Source organism: Oreochromis niloticus, linkage group LG7, assembly GCF_001858045.2.
Source record: "Oreochromis niloticus isolate F11D_XX linkage group LG7, O_niloticus_UMD_NMBU, whole genome shotgun sequence".
Classification (NCBI taxonomy): Eukaryota; Metazoa; Chordata; class Actinopteri; order Cichliformes; family Cichlidae; genus Oreochromis; species Oreochromis niloticus.
The window spans coordinates 7,951,355-7,970,467 of NC_031972.2; the positions used below are offsets into that span (position 1 = coordinate 7,951,355).

General features: G+C 38.5%; 2 protein-coding genes across 5 annotated transcripts; both read right to left on the bottom strand.

Annotated features, from left to right (window-relative positions):
• Positions 1-1,810: 1,810 nt before the first annotated feature.
• Positions 1,811-9,133, bottom strand: auh (AU RNA binding protein/enoyl-CoA hydratase). Of its 2 annotated transcripts, XM_003439453.5 has the most exons (10): positions 8,861-9,133; positions 8,217-8,284; positions 7,454-7,541; positions 6,934-7,020; positions 6,477-6,569; positions 5,647-5,703; positions 5,208-5,395; positions 4,416-4,466; positions 4,189-4,236; positions 1,811-3,122 (listed from the first exon to the last, which is right to left on the bottom strand). In XM_003439453.5, the coding sequence occupies exons 1-10, from the start codon at positions 9,087-9,089 to the stop codon at positions 3,045-3,047; spliced, it is 987 nt and encodes a 328-aa protein (XP_003439501.3). In that variant the 5' UTR covers positions 9,090-9,133; the 3' UTR covers positions 1,811-3,044. The 2 variants fall into 2 exon arrangements, with proteins under 2 accessions (XP_003439501.3, XP_025764970.1); XM_025909185.1 differs by lacking the exon at positions 5,647-5,703.
• A 3,998-nt stretch (positions 9,134-13,131) lies between these two features.
• Positions 13,132-18,733, bottom strand: nfil3 (nuclear factor, interleukin 3 regulated). 3 transcript variants are annotated; one of them, XM_005449423.4, is made up of 2 exons: positions 18,541-18,733; positions 13,132-16,422 (listed from the first exon to the last, which is right to left on the bottom strand). In XM_005449423.4, the coding sequence occupies exon 2, from the start codon at positions 16,332-16,334 to the stop codon at positions 14,943-14,945; it is 1,392 nt and encodes a 463-aa protein (XP_005449480.1). In that variant the 5' UTR covers positions 16,335-16,422; positions 18,541-18,733; the 3' UTR covers positions 13,132-14,942. The 3 variants fall into 3 exon arrangements, with proteins under 3 accessions (XP_005449480.1, XP_013121451.1, XP_005449481.1); XM_013265997.3 differs by having other exon boundaries at positions 18,529-18,733; XM_005449424.4 differs by lacking the exon at positions 18,541-18,733 and adding an exon at positions 18,116-18,453.
• Positions 18,734-19,113: the final 380 nt, after the last annotated feature.

Below are 19,113 nucleotides of genomic sequence, written 5' to 3' on the forward strand. Positions count from 1 at the left end.
ATATCCTGTGGCCTGATGAGACAAAAGCTGAACTCTTTGGAGGGTTTGTGTCCTATTATATCTCGTGTAATACTAACAGCATTTCAGAAAAAGAACATCACACCAATGGTTAAACATGGTGGTGGTTGTTTGATGGTCTATGCTTTGCTGCTATGGGGCCTGGATGACTTGCATCCCATGAATTGTCCTCTCTACCAGAAAATCCTGAAAGAGAATGTCTGGCCAGCAGTTTATGCCCTGTAACTCAAGTGAACTTGGTTTATTTAGCAGGACAGTGACCTGAAACGCACCACCAAGTAAAAACATTCAATAAAGAAGAGTCTGCCACAATTCCCCAATAGCACTGTGAAAGTCACATTGCCAGGTATTGCAAATATTTGATTGCAGTTCTTGCTTAGAAGGATGGCAGAACCAGTTATTAGGTTTGGTTGGCAATTACTTTTTACATATGGCCAAGTAGGCTTGGAGAGCTTTTTTTCCCCCTTAATGTATGAAATCATCATTTAAAATCTGCATTATATTAACTTAAATTATCTCTGTTTAATATTAAAATTTGTTTGATAAACTGAAACAGGCAAGTATAAAAAAATGTAAAAAAAAAAAAAAATAGAAATCAAGAAAGAAATACTATTTCACAAACTGAAACCATATAGGAGAGGCAGCATCTGATGGTCCAGAAAGCAGATCTAGTAATGGTCAGAGTTATAAAATTGATGAGCCATACGATGAAATTTGGGAAAGCATTGTTGAAGCTATGTTAAGAAGAAAGGTGGAGTGTGTTGATAGAGAAGTATAGAGAAGGCTAGAAAGAGTTGTATTGTCATTGATCTGGAGAAAGTATATGATAGGGTGCCAAGAGAGGAACTGCAGTGGCGCATTAGAAAATCAGTAGTAGCAGAGAAATTTGTATGAGGACAGCAGTGAAAGAGTGGTGAGGTGTGTGGTAGGAGTGACATAAGTGTTCAGGGTTTAGGTGGTATTACATCATCACCCCTTCTTATTTGCAAAGGTGTTGGACAGGCTGACAGATGAACTCAGGCAGGAGTCTCCATTGTCTAAGGTGTTTATAAGCACCACTCTGATCTGTAGTAACAGCAGGGATGATTTGCAACAGAAGGATAGCAGCAAGTGTGAAAGGGAGATTTACAAGATGGGAGGGACACCTATGATGCATGGTGTGGGGATGGTGGCACTGACCCAAAGTCAGAAGATAGAGTTTGAGGCAAGAGTTAAAAATGTTAAGACACTCACTGTGAGCGATCAAGATGGACAGGACAATTCAATTTTTTTCAGTTGCCTAACGCCACTTTATATTATAAGGTAAAGAGCCTACAAAATTTAAAGCGAGTATATCAATATGACAGCTCAAGTGGAGGGGGGGGCTCACAGAAAAGATTCATGGATGTGGTGACAGCGGGTATGCAGAAGGATGGTGTAACAAGGAAGGATACTAAGGATAAGGTGAGATGAGAGCAAATGACCCGCTGTGACAACTCCTGAAGGTAGCAGCCAAAAAGTTGATGATTAACAAAACTCTGTGTTAATGCACATTTAAAATGAATATCATTTATATAAAAAACCACAATAACACAAATTACACTGATAAAACTTTTTTTAATTGTATTCTGAAATAAAAAAAGCTTAAGTGTAGTTCACATTTCTCAATTCAAACTGAAAATGTATTCAATTTCTGCAGATACACTAAAAACCAAACAGACTTGTGATGTTTGTAGAGTCATTCAAATCCCACGCTTTTGACCTTTCCAGCAGTACTATTGACAGATGTATACTGCAAGAAAAACCACTCATCTTTCAATGTAGTATACGTTAAAAATAATTAAGTGACTTTGAGTTCGTAGTGAGCTCTGTGATGCATTTAAATTCACATTCAACATGCTGCTTCTCTGGTCTCCACGGGACTTACTCTGCTTTTTCTTTTCTGTCATATTCACTACTTACGACAGTCATATTGAACATGGTCAGTTACAAATAATGAGGACAGCAGATATCCCATTATTTTAATCAATATAAGCCAAAAGATCAGGCTTTAGACTACTAAAAACTATTGGTTTGAGGAGTTTTGCTCTATTCTTAGCTTTGTATGATGCCAGAGCTGATATCCTTATATCGTTATCTCAGGTGTGGCTCTGGCTCTCAGCAGAAAAGCACATTCCACTGTTGTGCTGTTCAAGGAATAGCCAATCAGAACAAAGTTGCTGTAAAGGGAGACAAGCCGATTTCAGATCATTTCAGACGACGTAAGCTTTAAGCACCCCTTGTGTTTTAAGAAGGTTTATATTAAATATTAAAAAAAAACAAAAAAACAACAACTTTAATATGATGTTGTCTTCAGTAAATAACAAAATGGGACAGCAAGTAAAGATGACATGTAAACAAAATAGTTTAGGTTATGTTTGCTATGAAACAAATGAGGAAACGTATCAAGATCTGAGCAGTAATCAAGTTGCTCAGATCTTTTTTTGTCAAATTATAGTTGAGTTGACATAAGTTTTTTAATCAGATTAATTTGGCACCAAAACCTGACTTGCAGAAAAATAACAATTAATGATTTTCAACCAGTTAATCTGAAGGATTTTTTTGTTACTAGCACATTGAGGCCCCAAAAGTAAGAAATCAAACCATCTCCATTCACTTCATTTTGGTAAAGTAAATCAAAAACTGTTTTATGCAGACATGAACACAGCAGTGCACATTTAACTTAGCTGGGTTAGTTTGCTTTGTTTCTCCAAATCTTAATGTAGTTAGTTGTAAAGTCTTTACCTTACAATTTAAAGCGCCTTGCGGTGACTGCTGTCATAAATTGTCACTATATAAATAAAAGTGAATTGAATTGACAAAGTCAGAAAGTGCTTTAGCCTGAAACACCAGCCCACAATAACCCCTTAGGTCCAGGTGTCAACTATCCTATGGGTACTGTATGGGCTAATGTGTTGGCGAGTTCAGTCTGACCCATAATTTATGTTGGAAGCAGTGGAACAGTAGCAGAGCTGAAGGCAGAACTGATCGATTCTGGAACGATGACTTCATTCCCCCTTGTACTGAGGCTGCCTCTTCTCCTTGAAAGCAGCCAAGCCTTCCAAACGGTCTTTAGTTGGTATCACCTTAAAAAACACCCAAAGCATGTGAGTAGTAAAAACCATGCACTGTGGCCACTACTGTGTTCTTGTATATACACAAGACACAAATTACCCTCCCAATGGTTTCACAATACCCTATTGGTTACACAGGTTGTTTTCTTCCCTAGCCAACACTCAGAACAAGTACACCATCACTCTGTTAATATGTAAAACTGCAGGAATTACAACTAAAAATTGCAGTTGGGGTCATACATGTATGCAAGCAAAACCCATTGCACCTGCAAAGGTTAAAACGTGAATGACACAATGGCTCTGCCAGAAACAACAGATCTGCCTTCTGTGTAGTCAAGCTGTTATTTAACTACATTTGTATATCCAAGATTAATTGGACGATCTAGGGTCAGTTAATAAATTCTTTCAACATTTGATAAAGATACCCAATTCTACTTCTGAAATGAATGATCTTAATGTATTTTTATAGAAGATCAAAGAAAGAAAAAGAAACCAAACAATATTGCAAAGGTCAGACATTATGAAAAAAAGAGAAACAAACAGTATCATAACAATACAGTTACAATGATGAAACAATGATTAAGAGATAAACAGAAGTCTTGTGGGGGGGTTTTTGGACAAGGCCACACTGATCACACATGCATCTATATGGATGACTGATTTATGACTTGTTTCAGTATTATTATTATTCTTTTTTATTTATTATTTGTTTTTAATTTAAAATGTATTGGTATATAAAGGTACAGAGATCTTTGTGCTCTATACTGGGTTTTTTTTGTTTTGTTTTTTGTTGTTGTTTTGTTTTGTTTTTAAATGGACAGATCTCCAGGTACGAATGTGACTAAAAATCTGTAACATTGCAAACTGCTCAGTTTACTGCATGAAATAACCTGACTGGTTGTAATAACAAATAAGAGACATCTCTGTTAGGGGTGCGCAATATAGCCTCAAAATGATCTCTTCTACTTTATATAATTGAGATGAATAACATAAGTGAGGTTTTCCTGACCCTCACATTCTACCTTTCATTAATGCCAACAATCTTCAACCCCCACAATCACACTTTTTCATTACTCACTTGGGAATAACAAGCCTCTTCTATTGCCAGACCTGTAGATAAATCCACCTGAAAGGGAATGTTGCAATTCTCAGTTAGGGTTGCAATATAGCCAAAAAATATCTTTGTCCACAAAGAGTTAAACTGAAGAGCTTTAAAAGGTGTAAAGTTTTGAAAATGTACATTTTATTACAAAATTACAACAAAATAAAGATATGTAAAGGCACCCCTCCACTGACCACACTTACCTCTATCCCCTGGTTAATTGCCAGCTTTGCCATCCTTATTGCAATTGGGCCCTGTGGAGTCAAAAAAAAAAAATCCAAAATGTATATAAGTTTTATATGTTATGGTTGAAATGGTTAATATGAGAAAATGTTTTGCTGTTTTTTTTAGTCAGGTTGTTTTGCACAAAATGTTCTGTTGTAAAATATGAACGATCAAAGCAAACAAAAATGAATCCTTTCAATTTGGCACTAAACACCTCAAGCCCTTTTTTGACCACGTCTAACCTGCTGTGTTCAGGGACATAGCCTGAAGAAGGTACAACTGAGCAGAAGCCCAACCAGTTTTCTTACAAATTCATAGGGTTGTGCACCATAATTTCATCCCCACAGGTCACATTGTAAGAGCTCCACTGCAACATGATGAGAGTTCTAGGGGACAACTATGGGTGAAACAGCTTGAACTGAACTGCTCTCACTACATTAGTAAAATAGAAGATTTTGCATGCCAGCACAATGACCGCTCACTATCTGTGATTTGAATCACTGAGACTGTCCACTTTCCCAAAGTCAAACTGAGAGATTCTGTTTTTAGAGAGTATGAAATCTGGCATGCAACACAAGTGTGAATATTCAGGTATTTATTATAGCAATCATGAAAGAGAGCTAAAAATAACAGTCGCAATGGAGTGCTCACATATTGCAATAAGCAGACCTTGAAGGAGTAGTGTCCAGTTGGGTAAGGGTACATTTTAAAAATAGGGTCTTGAAATTACTGATACAAAGATCTGCTTATCAGTTACATGATCTTTTTACCTGGGGGTTAATCTCCCGTGAAAGCTCCAGAGCCCTCAAGTAGGCAGCATCTCCACTGTCATTCTGCTCCACAGAATGACTGACAAGACCCATTTGTTGTGCCTGTGTTCCATCAACCACTCGTGCAGCAAAGATGAGCTCCTTGGCAAGAGAGACGCCAATCACCCTAGGGAGACGTTGTGTACCACCTGCACAGGACACAGGAGAAACCTGGATAGGATATGGCCTCACCCATTGATACAGTAGCAATTCAGTGTAAAAATGACCACCTTGTGGAGAAACTATAGGAATAAAGTTGTAGAAACAATCCCCCAAGTTATTTTCCCAAGGTTTCTAAATCTAATTAGTGGTCTGTCTCTACACACTACATTTTTATAGACACCATAATTTAAAATGAAACTACAAAATTTACAAAGAAATGAAATAAAACATGCTGTACCTGCTCCAGGAATAATTGCAAGTTTAGTCTCAACTAGTCCCATTTTTGCAGTATTGGCTAGAAAGATTAAAGAGAAAAATTATTACTACCACTACTACTGATGCACGCTTTTAACACACAACATTAAAACCACTAAAGTGAATAACAGTGAAAACTGCAACCCAACTGCAACTCTGTTCCATCTGTACCAGATATCTCAGCATATTAATGTATTTTAAGAGTGACATAAACTAATCACAAGTGGTCAATCCTGAAGTAGAATTACTACTTTTCTTAGTAGCATTTAGTGGCTTTGGAAAACGTGCAGCAAAATTTCCCAACCACATCGGGTAAAGAAAGCATTTATTACACTTTTTTTTCATATCTTTATTTTTAATGAGACCAATAGTGCTTCAGATCTTCATAAAAGTAAAGCTTAAAGTGCCAAGTAAACTTAAAAATCAGTTTAACTGTGGCTCGAATTTAAAGTTGGTTAAAATATGTTCTACTGCAGGTTTAGCATCCGTGTTAGCAGCATGCCATAACTCAGGTTCTCACTCACCCTGGAAGAGGTGAGCAGCAAGGAGCTGATACTACTGGTGAATTTTAGGTCAACACCTATGATTACCCATTTGTCACAAGTAAGGAAAAATCTACTTTACTTGTAAAACTAGAGGAATGCTGGAAGTACTACAAACACATTTCATAATATATATTTGATTTGATTTTCATACATTCCTTTGAGTGTAGCCCTTTTAGGTTTACTATGGGGCCCTACTAATGTCATATTAGTAAACACAGGCACAGGCAGACATATTTATAAGCTCAAAGTAAAGTCCTCTGAGTCTTACAGGAAATTCTGATGTCACAAGCAAGGGCCATTTCCAAACCTCCTCCTAAGGCAGCACCATCAATTGCAGCAATTGTTGGTACTGGCAGGCTTCCTATGAAAAGAATGATCTTCTATCAATCAAGGAGATGCACACTGTATTTATACAGGAGAGACCATCATTGGGAACTGCCATATATAACAAAAAGTGAACTGAATTTAAGAAAAGTACTGGTTCAAACAAAATGTATTCACATTACTTACAAATTTTGGTAAATAAATATTGATGGATGTAGGATTTGTCCATAAATTATTTGTGTGCACAGTTTAAGTAGAGATTTGTGCATAGCGCTATTTGTAAATGCAGTCCTTAGCCATTAAATCCACAAGTGTGGCATGAACCTCAAACAACCATTAAAGCACTTCCAACTCAATAAATAAACAATTCACGAGCTCATTTTGCATGATTCAGACTTTACCTAGCTCTGTAATGAGGGCTCTTGCTTTGGATACAAATGGTCCCACTTCGCTCTGGTGCATCTTGGCCCTCTCCTTCAGATCTGCACCTGCCAATAGACACAAAAGAAAAGCGTTCAGCCAGAGGTAAGTGGCTTCCTGAGGCAGGGCTCGCAAAATCGCTAGCCCGACGTCCCGGGGCTAGCGATATCTCCGGTCGGGCTACCAAAATCTATCTCAGCCCTGCCCGACAGGGCTGAGATAGATTTTGGTAGCGATTTTGCGAGCCCTGTGAGGCATACAGCAGCGGAGTACATTACCAGCACACAGAGTTTTGGCATCTGCTACCGTTTCTGAGTTTAAAGCTGAATTTCGCTCACAAGACCCAAGATGGGTAATTCAGATTCAGGATCATAGTGATGTGGGAATTTATCAACAACTGAAGAATGACACGTAAAACGTAGAGCATTTTTATTGTTATCATTATTATTATTCCAATTATGGTTCAAAAAGAAAATAGCCCAATTAGCAAGGACAGTATACCTGCACAAAATATACCAGGAACCAAACTGCATAAAATTACACTGCGCACTTTTTTATTCTTCTTGATGTCCTCCACAGCTTCAAACATCTGAAAGACAAAAAAGTTTTCCAACAACAACAAAAAAATGTCTGTCAACATTTTATAAATTATGACAACTGAAAATAAATAACTTGAAGCACAGTTCAGGATAAACTAGTACTTAAGAAATATTAAAAGTTTAGAAAAATAGATTTGAGCTCTTCAGTTTCTACTGAGTGCTTAGGCTCAGCAGATATTTAAAGAGCAGAAGTCTATTTTTCTGTTACTGGGTTATATGAGGACAGAAACAACATGGACAGCTTAGTCATAGTTGGCTGTTATTGGTGAACAGAGACAAGTGTGCACTCCTTCCAGATCTTAAAGTTGTGTAATTTTAAAACTGTACATCAAGAAAGTTAATTGATTTATAGAAGTGGTGACTAGAGGAGATTCAAAGTGGAAAAGGAAATTGTAGTATTAATTGGCATTTAAATCTTTAACCACTTGAAAGATTTTTACACTAGATTCACTCACACATGAAGAAAGATCACCACCCCTGAGCCACAATGACCCACAACTACATATAATGAATAACCCAAGTAGCCAAGCTCTCTGAATGACCTAAGCACAAAGAAGCCTATGTCTAGTGCAGGTAAGTAGAATCCTAGATGAAACTTGGGAATTGTTTGCTTGGTTCTAACCATAATTTGAAAAAAAAAAAAAAGGGAACATAGCAATACATACCATTTTCACAAGATTTTTGCTTATGGCATTTTTGGCTTTTGGTCGATTTATTCCAACGACGACAATACCTGAAAGACAGATGTGACATCCTGCTGACTGACCACAACACACACGTTTATGTCACCAAAAGAGAATCGCTCGTATATAGTCGCATCATAGGACTACATAAAATGACTACAAAGAACATACCAAAATAAATAAAACGGCTTAATTGTTTTTTGTTATTTTTAAATAGACAAATGTTCTGCCAGACATAGCCGAGATAGTCAGAGAGCTTATGAACATATTTTTTTCAATTTAATTACCAATGATGATTTTTTTTATTTATCACTAGCTTTTCGAGAAAATTCGACTAACTTGAAATTCCTCATAATTATTAAACATTATCAGTAAACAATGTCAAAACTGCATTCTGTTCGCCTTAAAGGTAAGGGATTATCAAATTAATTTTTGGAAATGTACCTGCATTAAATTAATTTGAACCTTTTCTGGTTTTTGCTACGGTCTAGGATGACATCATGTTACACAGTGATGTGAATGCCACCTTTTACTTTGACTTTTTTGGAATTCCGTGTCGACAATAACACCAGCTTTCTCCTGACAAACTCGCATTCCAGGTAATGCAGCCTGTGACAAGAACTTACCGCTGTCTTCTCCGTCCAGGTATCTAACGCGCAGGTCATCCTTTGAGTCGGAGCTGTAGTATCGCGTAACAGCACCGTGGCCGTTCAGGCGAGGACAAAGCACGACTCTGTTAGACAGAACATACCGTCTGGAGAAGAAGGCAGCGGCTAGCCTACACGCACTTTGTCGATGCGCTGACTGCACGCGAAAAGATTGCCAAAAGGATCTGCAACCTACCAAGACCGCCATACCGAGGAGCTGTAATGCTGTTTGACTTTCAACTTTGAACCCAGTCACGTGATGAGATCACATGACTTATTTGCGGTCTGCATGGGAAAAAAATAAAAATATTGAATTTAATTTTTAATTTTATTTTGTATTAATTTATTGTTGTCTTAATTTATGAATGTGGTGCAAAATATATCACTAATTTAAAAACCCAATAGTAAATATGATGAAAATAATAACTCGCTTTTTTTTTACACTTGATTCATACGATTCCCTGTTTATATAGACAATAAAAGTTCAATTTACTTTATTTATAGAGGAAGATAACAACAGTTGTCTGAAGGTGCTTTATTTTGCAAGGCAAAAGACATTACAATAACACAGAGAAAACTCCAGCAGTCAGACATCCCTCTTTATTCTTCGTATCCTTTATTTATCCAAGTAAAAAGTGTCATTGAGATTTAAATCTCATCTCCAAGAAAGACCTGGCCCTTAAGCAAGCATTTGGTGACAGTGGGAAGGAAAAACTCCCTTTTAAGGAAGAAGTCTCCAGTAGAACCAGGCTCAGGGATTTGCAGCATCTGTCACGACTGGCTGGGAATCTCTCGCTACAGCATTTTGGATCAACTTAAGGCTGTTCAGGGAGGGTTTAGAACAACCTGATAATAATGAATTACAATAGTCCAGGTTAGAAATTAAAAAATGCATGAAGTAGTTTTTCATCACCCCTGTGAGACAGCATGCTTCTCATTTTAGAGATATTGTCAAAAGCAGGAAAGCAAATCATTTGTAAGTTGTACTGTTTCTGTATTGTCATCATTGGCCTAACTTTGTGCTGAACATTGGGGGGGGGGGGGGCTCAAGATCTCTGTCTAAATAAATAAATAAATCTGGGTCAATTCACAGATGATTAAACATGCAACTATTTTGCTTGTAATAAGTTAAATGAGTAAAGAAAATCAACAGCCTATTTATGCAAGATAATTCATATTTTTATTGGGGGGGGGGGGCGGGTGATATTGGTTGGGTCTGATTATCTGACTGTGATAGTTGCAGTATGTGTACTGCATTGAATTCTATGATTTTCACAGATTGAAATAGTACCTTTTATGTTCACCCCAGCTTCAAATTATCATTATTGTGCTCAGGAATTACCCCCACCCGGAGTCCAGACACCCCTGCTTCTACAATACATTTAATTCACAGTGGGGATGAAATCTCCCCATCATTTACTGCAGCAATCACAATTTAGGAATCTATTTTTCATAGTTCCGGTCACCTACTGATCGGAAAGTTGGTGGTTTGATTCCTGGCTTCCCCTAGTCTGGATACCAAATATCCTTGGGCAAGATACTAACCCCAAATTGCTCTCCGATGCATCCATCGGAGTATGAATGTGTGTGAATGTTAGCTAAAAGAAGCACTTAGACAAATGTGCTTGTGCGAATGGGTGTGAATGGGTGAATGCACAAGTTGTGTAAAGCGCTTTGAGTGCTCAGAAGAGTAGAAAAGCGCTATATAAGAACCAGTCCATTTACCATTTACCATCTCACTGCCTCCTTCCCTGTACTAAGATTTACAGATGTTGATTAAAAAAAAAAAGGTGCAGAAGATGTGGAGGAATCTAATATATAAGTGGAATATTTATTTAGACTTTTGTTTTTGTTTTGTTTTTAAATTGGCAACATTTTCTGCTGTTCAAACTTGATGTTATTTAATATTAAATATTAACATTATGGTACAGCTGGCCAAATAACTCTAAGTGGAAGGGGGAATGAAAAGTTGCATGCTAAACTTTTCGTATTCTGTGGATTCAACCCCATACCCCCAATCCAGCAAAGTCTAGAACTGGCTTTCTGATTAAAAGGTTTGCCCTGAGTTCATGAAGACTCTGGATGTTGCAGGGCTGTCTTGGTTGACATGCTACTGTAATGTTGCATGGGAGATCAGGGGCAGTACCTCTGGATTGGCAGACCGGTTCCCATCTTCAGGAAAGGATACCGGCGGGTGTGCGCCAACTATCCTCTATGCAAGGGTGCTGGAAAGGAGATTCTGTCCATTAGTCGAACCTCCGATACAGAAGGAACAAAGCTGTTTTCATCCTGGTCGCTTAACACTGTACCAGCTCTTTATCCTCTCGAGGATACTTGAGGGAGCATTAGAGTTTGCCCAACCAGTCTACATGTGTTTTGTGGACTTGGAGAAGCCATTCGACCATGCCCCTCAAGGTGTCCTGTGGGAGATGCTTCGGGATTATGGGAAGTCTGCCATACAATAGTTGAAGGAGCTTGGTCTGCATAGCCAGCAATAAGTCAGACTTGTTTCTAGTGGGTGATGGACTCTGCCAAGGCTGCCTTTTGTCACCAATTCTGTTGATAATTATCACAGACAGAATGTCTAGGTGTAGTCAAGTGACGAAAGGCTTTTACTTGACTGGTCTCAGAATCTCATCTCTGCTTTTTGCAGATGGTGCGGTTCTGTTCACTTCATCAGGTGATGGCCTTCAGCTTGCACTGGAGTGGTTCACAGCCTAGTGTGAAGCAGCGGGAATGAGAATCAGCACCTCCAAATTAAAGGCTATGGTGCTCAGCAGCAGGGTGGAGTGCCAACTCCAGGTCAGGGACACGTTCCTCCCCCAAGTGGAGGACTTTAAGTATCTCAGGATCTTGTTCACGAGTGAGGGGGGAAGGGAGTTGGAGATCAACAGGTGAACTGGTGCTGTGGCTGCAGTGATGCAGACACTATACTGGTCCATTGGGGTGAAGAGAGAGCTGAGTGTAAAAATGAAGCTCTAAATTTACCAATTGATCTACATCGCTACCCTCACCTATGGCTCAGAGTAGAGCTGCTGCTCCTCCACATCAAAAGCAGCTAGTGGAGGTGGTTCAGGCTTCTAACTAGGATGCCTCCTGGGTGTGGTGTACCGGGTATGCCCTGGTGGATGCCCTGGATGGATATTAGTTAAACTTGTAGTTGGACAGTATGATTAGAATTAAGCATAATTAACTATTAGCAAAACTGCATTCAGATAAACTCTGTTTTAACACTCTGTATCACTTTATTGATGAAAAGACTGGATGTTAAGTACTTTTATTTATATTTTGGATAAAGATAAGCCGTGGGATCTTAATCTCTTTAACAGTTCTTATGTTTGATTGGATCATCTGTGTTTAAGGAGGAAAATGTGAGACCAGGAATACTGCACATATAATTTTAATTAAAAACAGTTACTTGTTCTTGTAAAAGCTGTGTTTATTTTTAAGCTCATAATTATATGGGCTGAGTATATGGGAACACTGGGAACACAAATCGCACCCTGCTTGTAGTACATTGCTTACCTGTTCAAAACTCTTGGACCAAAAAAGGTCTGTTATGTCAGAAAAAGTAGGTGAAGTTACACTTGTTCTTGAGCTCATTGGAAAGTTAAACTCATAACTGAAAATTCTACTTTAGAAAATGACACATTAAAGCTGTAACAATTATGTTTCTTATTGCAGTGATTTCTCTAAACCAGTAACAAACAAAAGCAAATCCTAAATCATAACTCACATTATTTTAACTGTACTGTTTTTAATCGTATGATGATTTACAAACATGACTAACCCATTTCTTTTAGTGAGTGTTCGCCATTCCCAATGGCGGTATGCTATCCACACAGTTTCAGCTTGAATCAACAACTTTTGGAGAATTTTTCACTTTGCTGTTCTGTCATTAAACAAATGGATTGATGGATTTTAGGCATTCTTAATACCACTGAAGAGGTTGGTTTTACATCTAAATGAATTTGCTACTGTAGCATTATTTTCTAGTGTGTTTCCTAATCCAGCCATATTACGTGAAAAGAACTAGAAAGTCTTTCCCCACTGAGTAAAAATAAAAACTGAAAGCCACACTTGGATGCTGGGAGATCTGACTTATGGCAACATGACTGCCTAATGATTGACCTAATACTATAAAAGAAAATGGACATCGCTGAAAATATAGCCAAAAATATAATTTTCACTCACAAATATCACATTTAGCATTAGCTTCAAGAAAGAAAAATAAAGAAAGAAAGCATATGCAATTTAATGACAGGACATTTATTGTGAATAAAAGCTCACATTACAATAAAGCTTGAGGCTGCTGGAAAAAAATGAGTTATGATTATCATTGTTGGTATATTTCCAACTATGGCATAATATGCACATATGATGTATTTAAAATAAAGTGAATTATTTGACATGATACCAGCTATGTTTGATTTAACTTGCTCATTTATATTAACTACATAGAAAGTCACATAGTAATATGTGACCACCCCAATTTGCTACAAACAGCAAACAGCATTGGGTGGAATAAACATATGATGATGATGATGATGATGATTGCTGACGGCTCTGGATTCTACAAAGTAACAGAAACTTTAGGGTTGAGATACTTTTTTCCATAAACTGAGCATTGTGTAATTCAAAATATTTCAAAGCTTTGTAAAATCCAACTACAGTCCTGTCAGGGTTAAGGAAATTTACAATTCTCCAGCAAATGTCACTCACAATCTCGCTTTAACCAGCAGCCTGGAAAGTTTAAGTAATCAACAAAATAATGAAAAAGCAAAAAAGTTTGGCAAATAGTGAAGCAGTGAGTTAAGCAGAGCCTATTTAAAAGTTGTACTAAAGTTTGAGTCAAAATCTGTATCATTCTTTTCTTAAACTCCAGTAGGGATGTGGCTGTTCAGCCACTGGTGGAAGGTTGTGACAATGTTATTGACTAAATGTTTAAGCCTCCAGTGCTGTTAAATGAATGTTTAATGTCAATAAGCAGGGTTTACATTATCAAAAGAACATGGCTGAACACAAATGCTCTCTTAACAATCTGTAACTTTCAAACCACTTCCTCAAAATAATTCTGAAAAGAAGTATAAAACTTTCATTCACTTTAAGGAAGTTGTTAATTTCCTTAAAAGAAAAGTAATCTGGCACTACACAAACATACAAACCAATAATATGACTTAAAACATTAAGAATTTCAGCTTTAAGGCAAATAATGGCCAGGCTGCTCCTGGCCGCAAATTTGACAGCAGGGGGGAGGGCTGCTGTTAACGACTGGAACATTTTTTCAGCGTCACAAAATAAAAGCAGAGCAGCGCTCAAAAACAGCAGGTGCATATCAATAGGCAAAGCTCTATGATAGCAATCATGAACAGTTTGGACTCTTGAAAACAAACAAACCAAAAAAAAACTTTCACTCACAATGTTCTACACAATAATGTCTATCACAAATCTTTGATTAACAGTCTATAGCAAATTCTCAAAGTACCCAGAAGATCCTTACGTAGGCTACTTATGCATGTGATCCTATTTTACTTTGCAAAACATGGAGGGACATGATGCTGAATAATTTGTCATGTACAGTTGAACTTTTATCAGTTTTCACCACTCCGCTGCTACACAGACTAGTTCCAATTACCACTCCAACATTCCAGTCTTCCCCACTGTTCACTTCACATTAAATAGCTTCCTGCTTTGTTAAATGACATAAAACCCATCTGTTAATGATATAATTTAACACAAAAAATGTCATAAAGTGTTAATTTCATTAACAGTAAGTTTGGATTGGAAAAAGCCAAAGTACAATGAACTGGCATTATTAAGTGAAATTGCTTTTGTAAGTGGAACAGGAATATTATACTAAATTTATCATATGACAGTGTGGGTTCCATCTCTCCTCAGCCTTTACTGGAAAATAGCCTGGCTACACAAAAGCTATTATTTGTGACTCTGGTATTATATGCAAACTCATTTATTTGAAAATTTACCAAAAGAAAGCATTGTTTAACCCAAATGTCCACACAGTGAAACAGCAAATATAATGGAAATGCTAAGCATACAATTGTCATTCAGAGAAACTTCCTTTTGATAATGTCTCATAATGATCAGCGACGCTTTTGGTAGAATCTATTCCAGGTACCTGTTCTCTTTTTGAAGAGAGTGCTTTGGGAGACAGGGTGCCAAAGCTCTGTTTTACATACCAGTCTTCTGCATGCAAGTGTGCATAGGAAGAGTCTTTTACATCCACAATGGTTCTATTTGACACGGGGCTTGAGGACTCGTCATTGCTCGTGCACCCACCCTGCAGTGTCATTGTCTGGCTTACATGCCATTGCTCAGACTGCTGGCTCCAGTCTTGCATGTTGGTGACCTGTACTGACAAAGGGCAGTGAGAAGCCTGTGTGCATCCAAAAGTGTTTTTAGTGGCCTGGCAGCATTCTCCCTCTGAAATACTGACAGGAGAAGAGGACTTTCCAGAGGACTCATATTCGGGGTCGATTGCCTCCACTTTGATTTGGACGGTTCTGGATTTAATCCGCAGTTTATGGGGTAAAGCTGAAGAACTACCATCTGGCACTTTATGTGTGGAGACAATGATGCTTCTTGGGTCTACTACAGATGGCATCAACCCTTTGGGGACCTGCTGCTCATCCTCACCATCAGATGATTTGCTAACTGCACCATCATCCGAGCTCCTGGGTGAGTTACTAGATGACCTAGTGATCTGCATGAATGATGCAGACTGAGTGTACACTCCAGACAAAGGGCTGGCTATGCCAGGTTTGTAGAGTTCATAGGGACTACTTCGCTCTTGTCTATAGCTGCCATTCTCTCCCGGTTCCTGCTTGACCTCTGCATTCCTGCAGACAGTAAAGCTACCCTGAGTTGCGGTAAATGTCTTGGGCATATGAGGTGAATGCCTGATGACTGATATGCAGCTGCTGCGCAGGTGAATAGGCTCCTTTTCTTTGCTGGTAAAACCTTGGCTAGCATTGGGTGGAATAAACATTTGGTGGAGGTTAAGAGTGGCGGAGCTGGATAACCGTTGGACTTCTTGGGCATATGCTGTCGAGCTCACCAATCCAAACTTCAACTTCAATGACAGCAGCTCAGCCTTGAGGGAGGCATTTTCCTCGCCAAGGGCTACCAATTTGTTCTCTAGCACCATATCATTTATGCGTCGCTTCTCCCTTGAACGCTTGGCTGCTTCGTTGTTTTTACGACGCCTCTCCCAGTACAGGGTGTCTTTTTTTTCCTCTGGGATAAACTCCCTTTTCCTACGACAAGCAGATTTTGCCTTGAAAGGGAGTGCAGAGATTTTGTGGCTCAGGAGGTCTCTGTTGGTCCCTTGTAAAGCCACAGCCAGGCACAGGGCATCCTCTCCACTGTAGGACTGATTGGAGTCCACTTCTTGCTTTATTGATTGCATATTATTACTGTTTGCTACTGTCAGCATGCTAAAAGATCTTTAACTGTATACCATAATGCTTGTATCGAGCAAAATTAACTGCCACATGGAATTAATGCGCTTGAGTTGAAGAAATCTGTGGAATAAGACACAAGAGAAATGTTTTTTGTCAGAGTTTAGTTGAAACAATGTCAAACAAGTTACCATGATACTTGATACTGCATGATACTGGTGCTGACCAAGTATTGTATACTATCATCCACTTAAAGCTTATTCAGATTTTTGTGCTCTACACATAAAACATTAAGGCTGCAATTATGAGTCCAGTATATTTCTGAAAATAAATTTGTAGAAGAGTAAAATTTGGTTAATAGGGAGAGTTAATATCAAGATAATTACTTTTTAGTTTTGTTATTACCATTTCCTACTTTGTGTCAGGGAAACAAAGAAATCTTCATTAAAATACAAAAAAACCATGAAGAAAACATGTAATCATTTAACTTTCAGAAACTGGATGCCTTCAACAGACTTCAAAATTGATGCGATGTAACAGAAAATATTTAAAGATGTCATTGGTGAATGTCATCTTATTTACCAATAGCCTGATACCAGTCAACAAGGTATACCACTCAGTTCCAATGCCTGGCCGATAAATTGGTGCTTCCCCATGATTCACCTCGATTAAAATTTAAAGTACCAGTTCTTTTGTACATGCCAAGCTTAGGAAATTGAAGTGAACAAACTTTTTTATTCAGAAAAAATTATAAAAATAGACATAAAGGCATGATATCACAAAAAATGAGAAACATGGAGCCTGTAACCTGAATAATTTATTTTGAACTAGTCTTTCAAACTCAAACATAGTGCAAACATAGTGTTATTTAGAAGAGGTGCAGAAAGATTTTTAATTAGAAAAATTCATGTTTAGGGTGTGCTACAGTTTCCTCAAATGTTTCCTCTTGACTCTGTGCCCTCATTTTGTCCTTGGCTTGGGTCTACATTTAGGAAGAGAGAGAGATGACTAATAGGTCACAGACTTGTGTACACATTATAGTCTGGTAACTTTCAGACACTAACTTTGTGTGTCACAATTTGGTCTCCCACTTTTTAGAAGCAAGAAGGCGCTGTATCCCCGACAAATCCATTTGAAATACAGGAGAAATATTTCTCTTTTCATTTACTTGAACCCCTTACATAGTGTACTACAGATTTTATGATGCAAACCCCAGCTGGTGTTGACGAACGCGTCCTTTTGTCTTTTTTAACGAGGCAACAAAACATCACGCCTAAATTTGGATCACACGTGATTAAAAACGGTGGCGATGTTATCGCAAAGTGCGACACTTGGAGGGTGGGTGCTGACCGAGTGTTTGCTGCTGGTTCAGCCGCGACAGGCAGTAAAGAGCGATCGACTCGGCGTTCCAGCACCGGGCCGTCAACGCGTCCTGTTGCCCCAGATTCCTTCATTGTGTCGGTATTATACAATAAGCCCTGCTCCTGGCCTCCCGAGTGCCAGCAATTTCTATTGGTGCAGACATTATGCAATGTTTGCCTGTGTGGCAATAACAATACGGACCAGTGATTGCTCTGCTCTGCGTGCAAGTAAAATAGCTCTAAAATGTTGCACATGTGTTAGATAGCGAACACTATGTGTAACAGACTTTACTAAGACAATGTGGGCATTCAACTCTGTACATGACATCATTGCCTTCCTTACTCATGACATTGCATGGCGACTCAAGCGCGAGGTCCATCTACGCCCTGAAAAGTAAACTGTTACAACATTACAGAGAAGAAAGCGTTACTTTGCTGTCCCGACGTGGACTGACCCATTCTGTTGTCCACACATCGACAGAAGCCACAGTGCTTTGATAATGTTTCTACAGCCACATCACATTCTTGTGTTTCAACACAGTGTATGAATCACTGCTACTGGTAGGCCCGTGTGCCTGAATAAAATTAAACATCTATTATACCAGTTATAACTATTTTTTTTTTTAAAAGCACGCACTCGAACGTGAGCTTCGTCGCACTTTTAACTTGGAAACTACCGAGGCTGTTATTACATTTAAAATAGGTTTTGTGCGAGGACACACAGAAGGTAACCAGCTGACAGAAATATAAGCTAGCTAAACGTCGCTGTGATCTCTGGGCGTGTGAACAGGCACCATCCTCTACAAATCTGTACAACGCTTAATGTTAATCCCAGACATTTAATATTAACCGCAAATCAAAACTGTACCTTTTCTATCACCTGCTTGAGGGGATTGGTTTGGTTTTCCACCGCGTATGATGCACAGAGAAGCAGCATAGGTTTTCCATCAGCTAATAAGGAAATGATTGTCAAGAAAATCCTACAAGTTATACAGTACTTTGCTCTCCTCCCTTGGCTTTTTCCTTTCAAGGTGGCTAGTGACTCATGGATCTGTGTTAGTAGGTCAGTGGTTGAGTGTATTGGCAGCGTGAAATTAAATGACAGCTACTGCATCCAATCGGCACGCAGCATTTTCTAACTTTAGCCAATGACTCTTGGCTTCACCAGAGCTCAAATCTTATTTAAGAATGTCTGTCGTCATTCACAGTAGGAGTGAAGCGTTTGCGACAATCGGCTCACAGACCGTGCTCGGATTTGTCCTCATATTACGAAAACAAAATATTTCCGATGTATTTAATGCTCATACTACTTTTACCATGGCATAAATATGCACGTTTATTTCCAACAACATTGCAAATGGGGTGTACACTTGTAAAACAGCACAAGAAGCTGTAGAAGCTCCGTGCTTCGGTTGTCACATTGGTTTATATTTATAGTCAAATTTAGCCACTA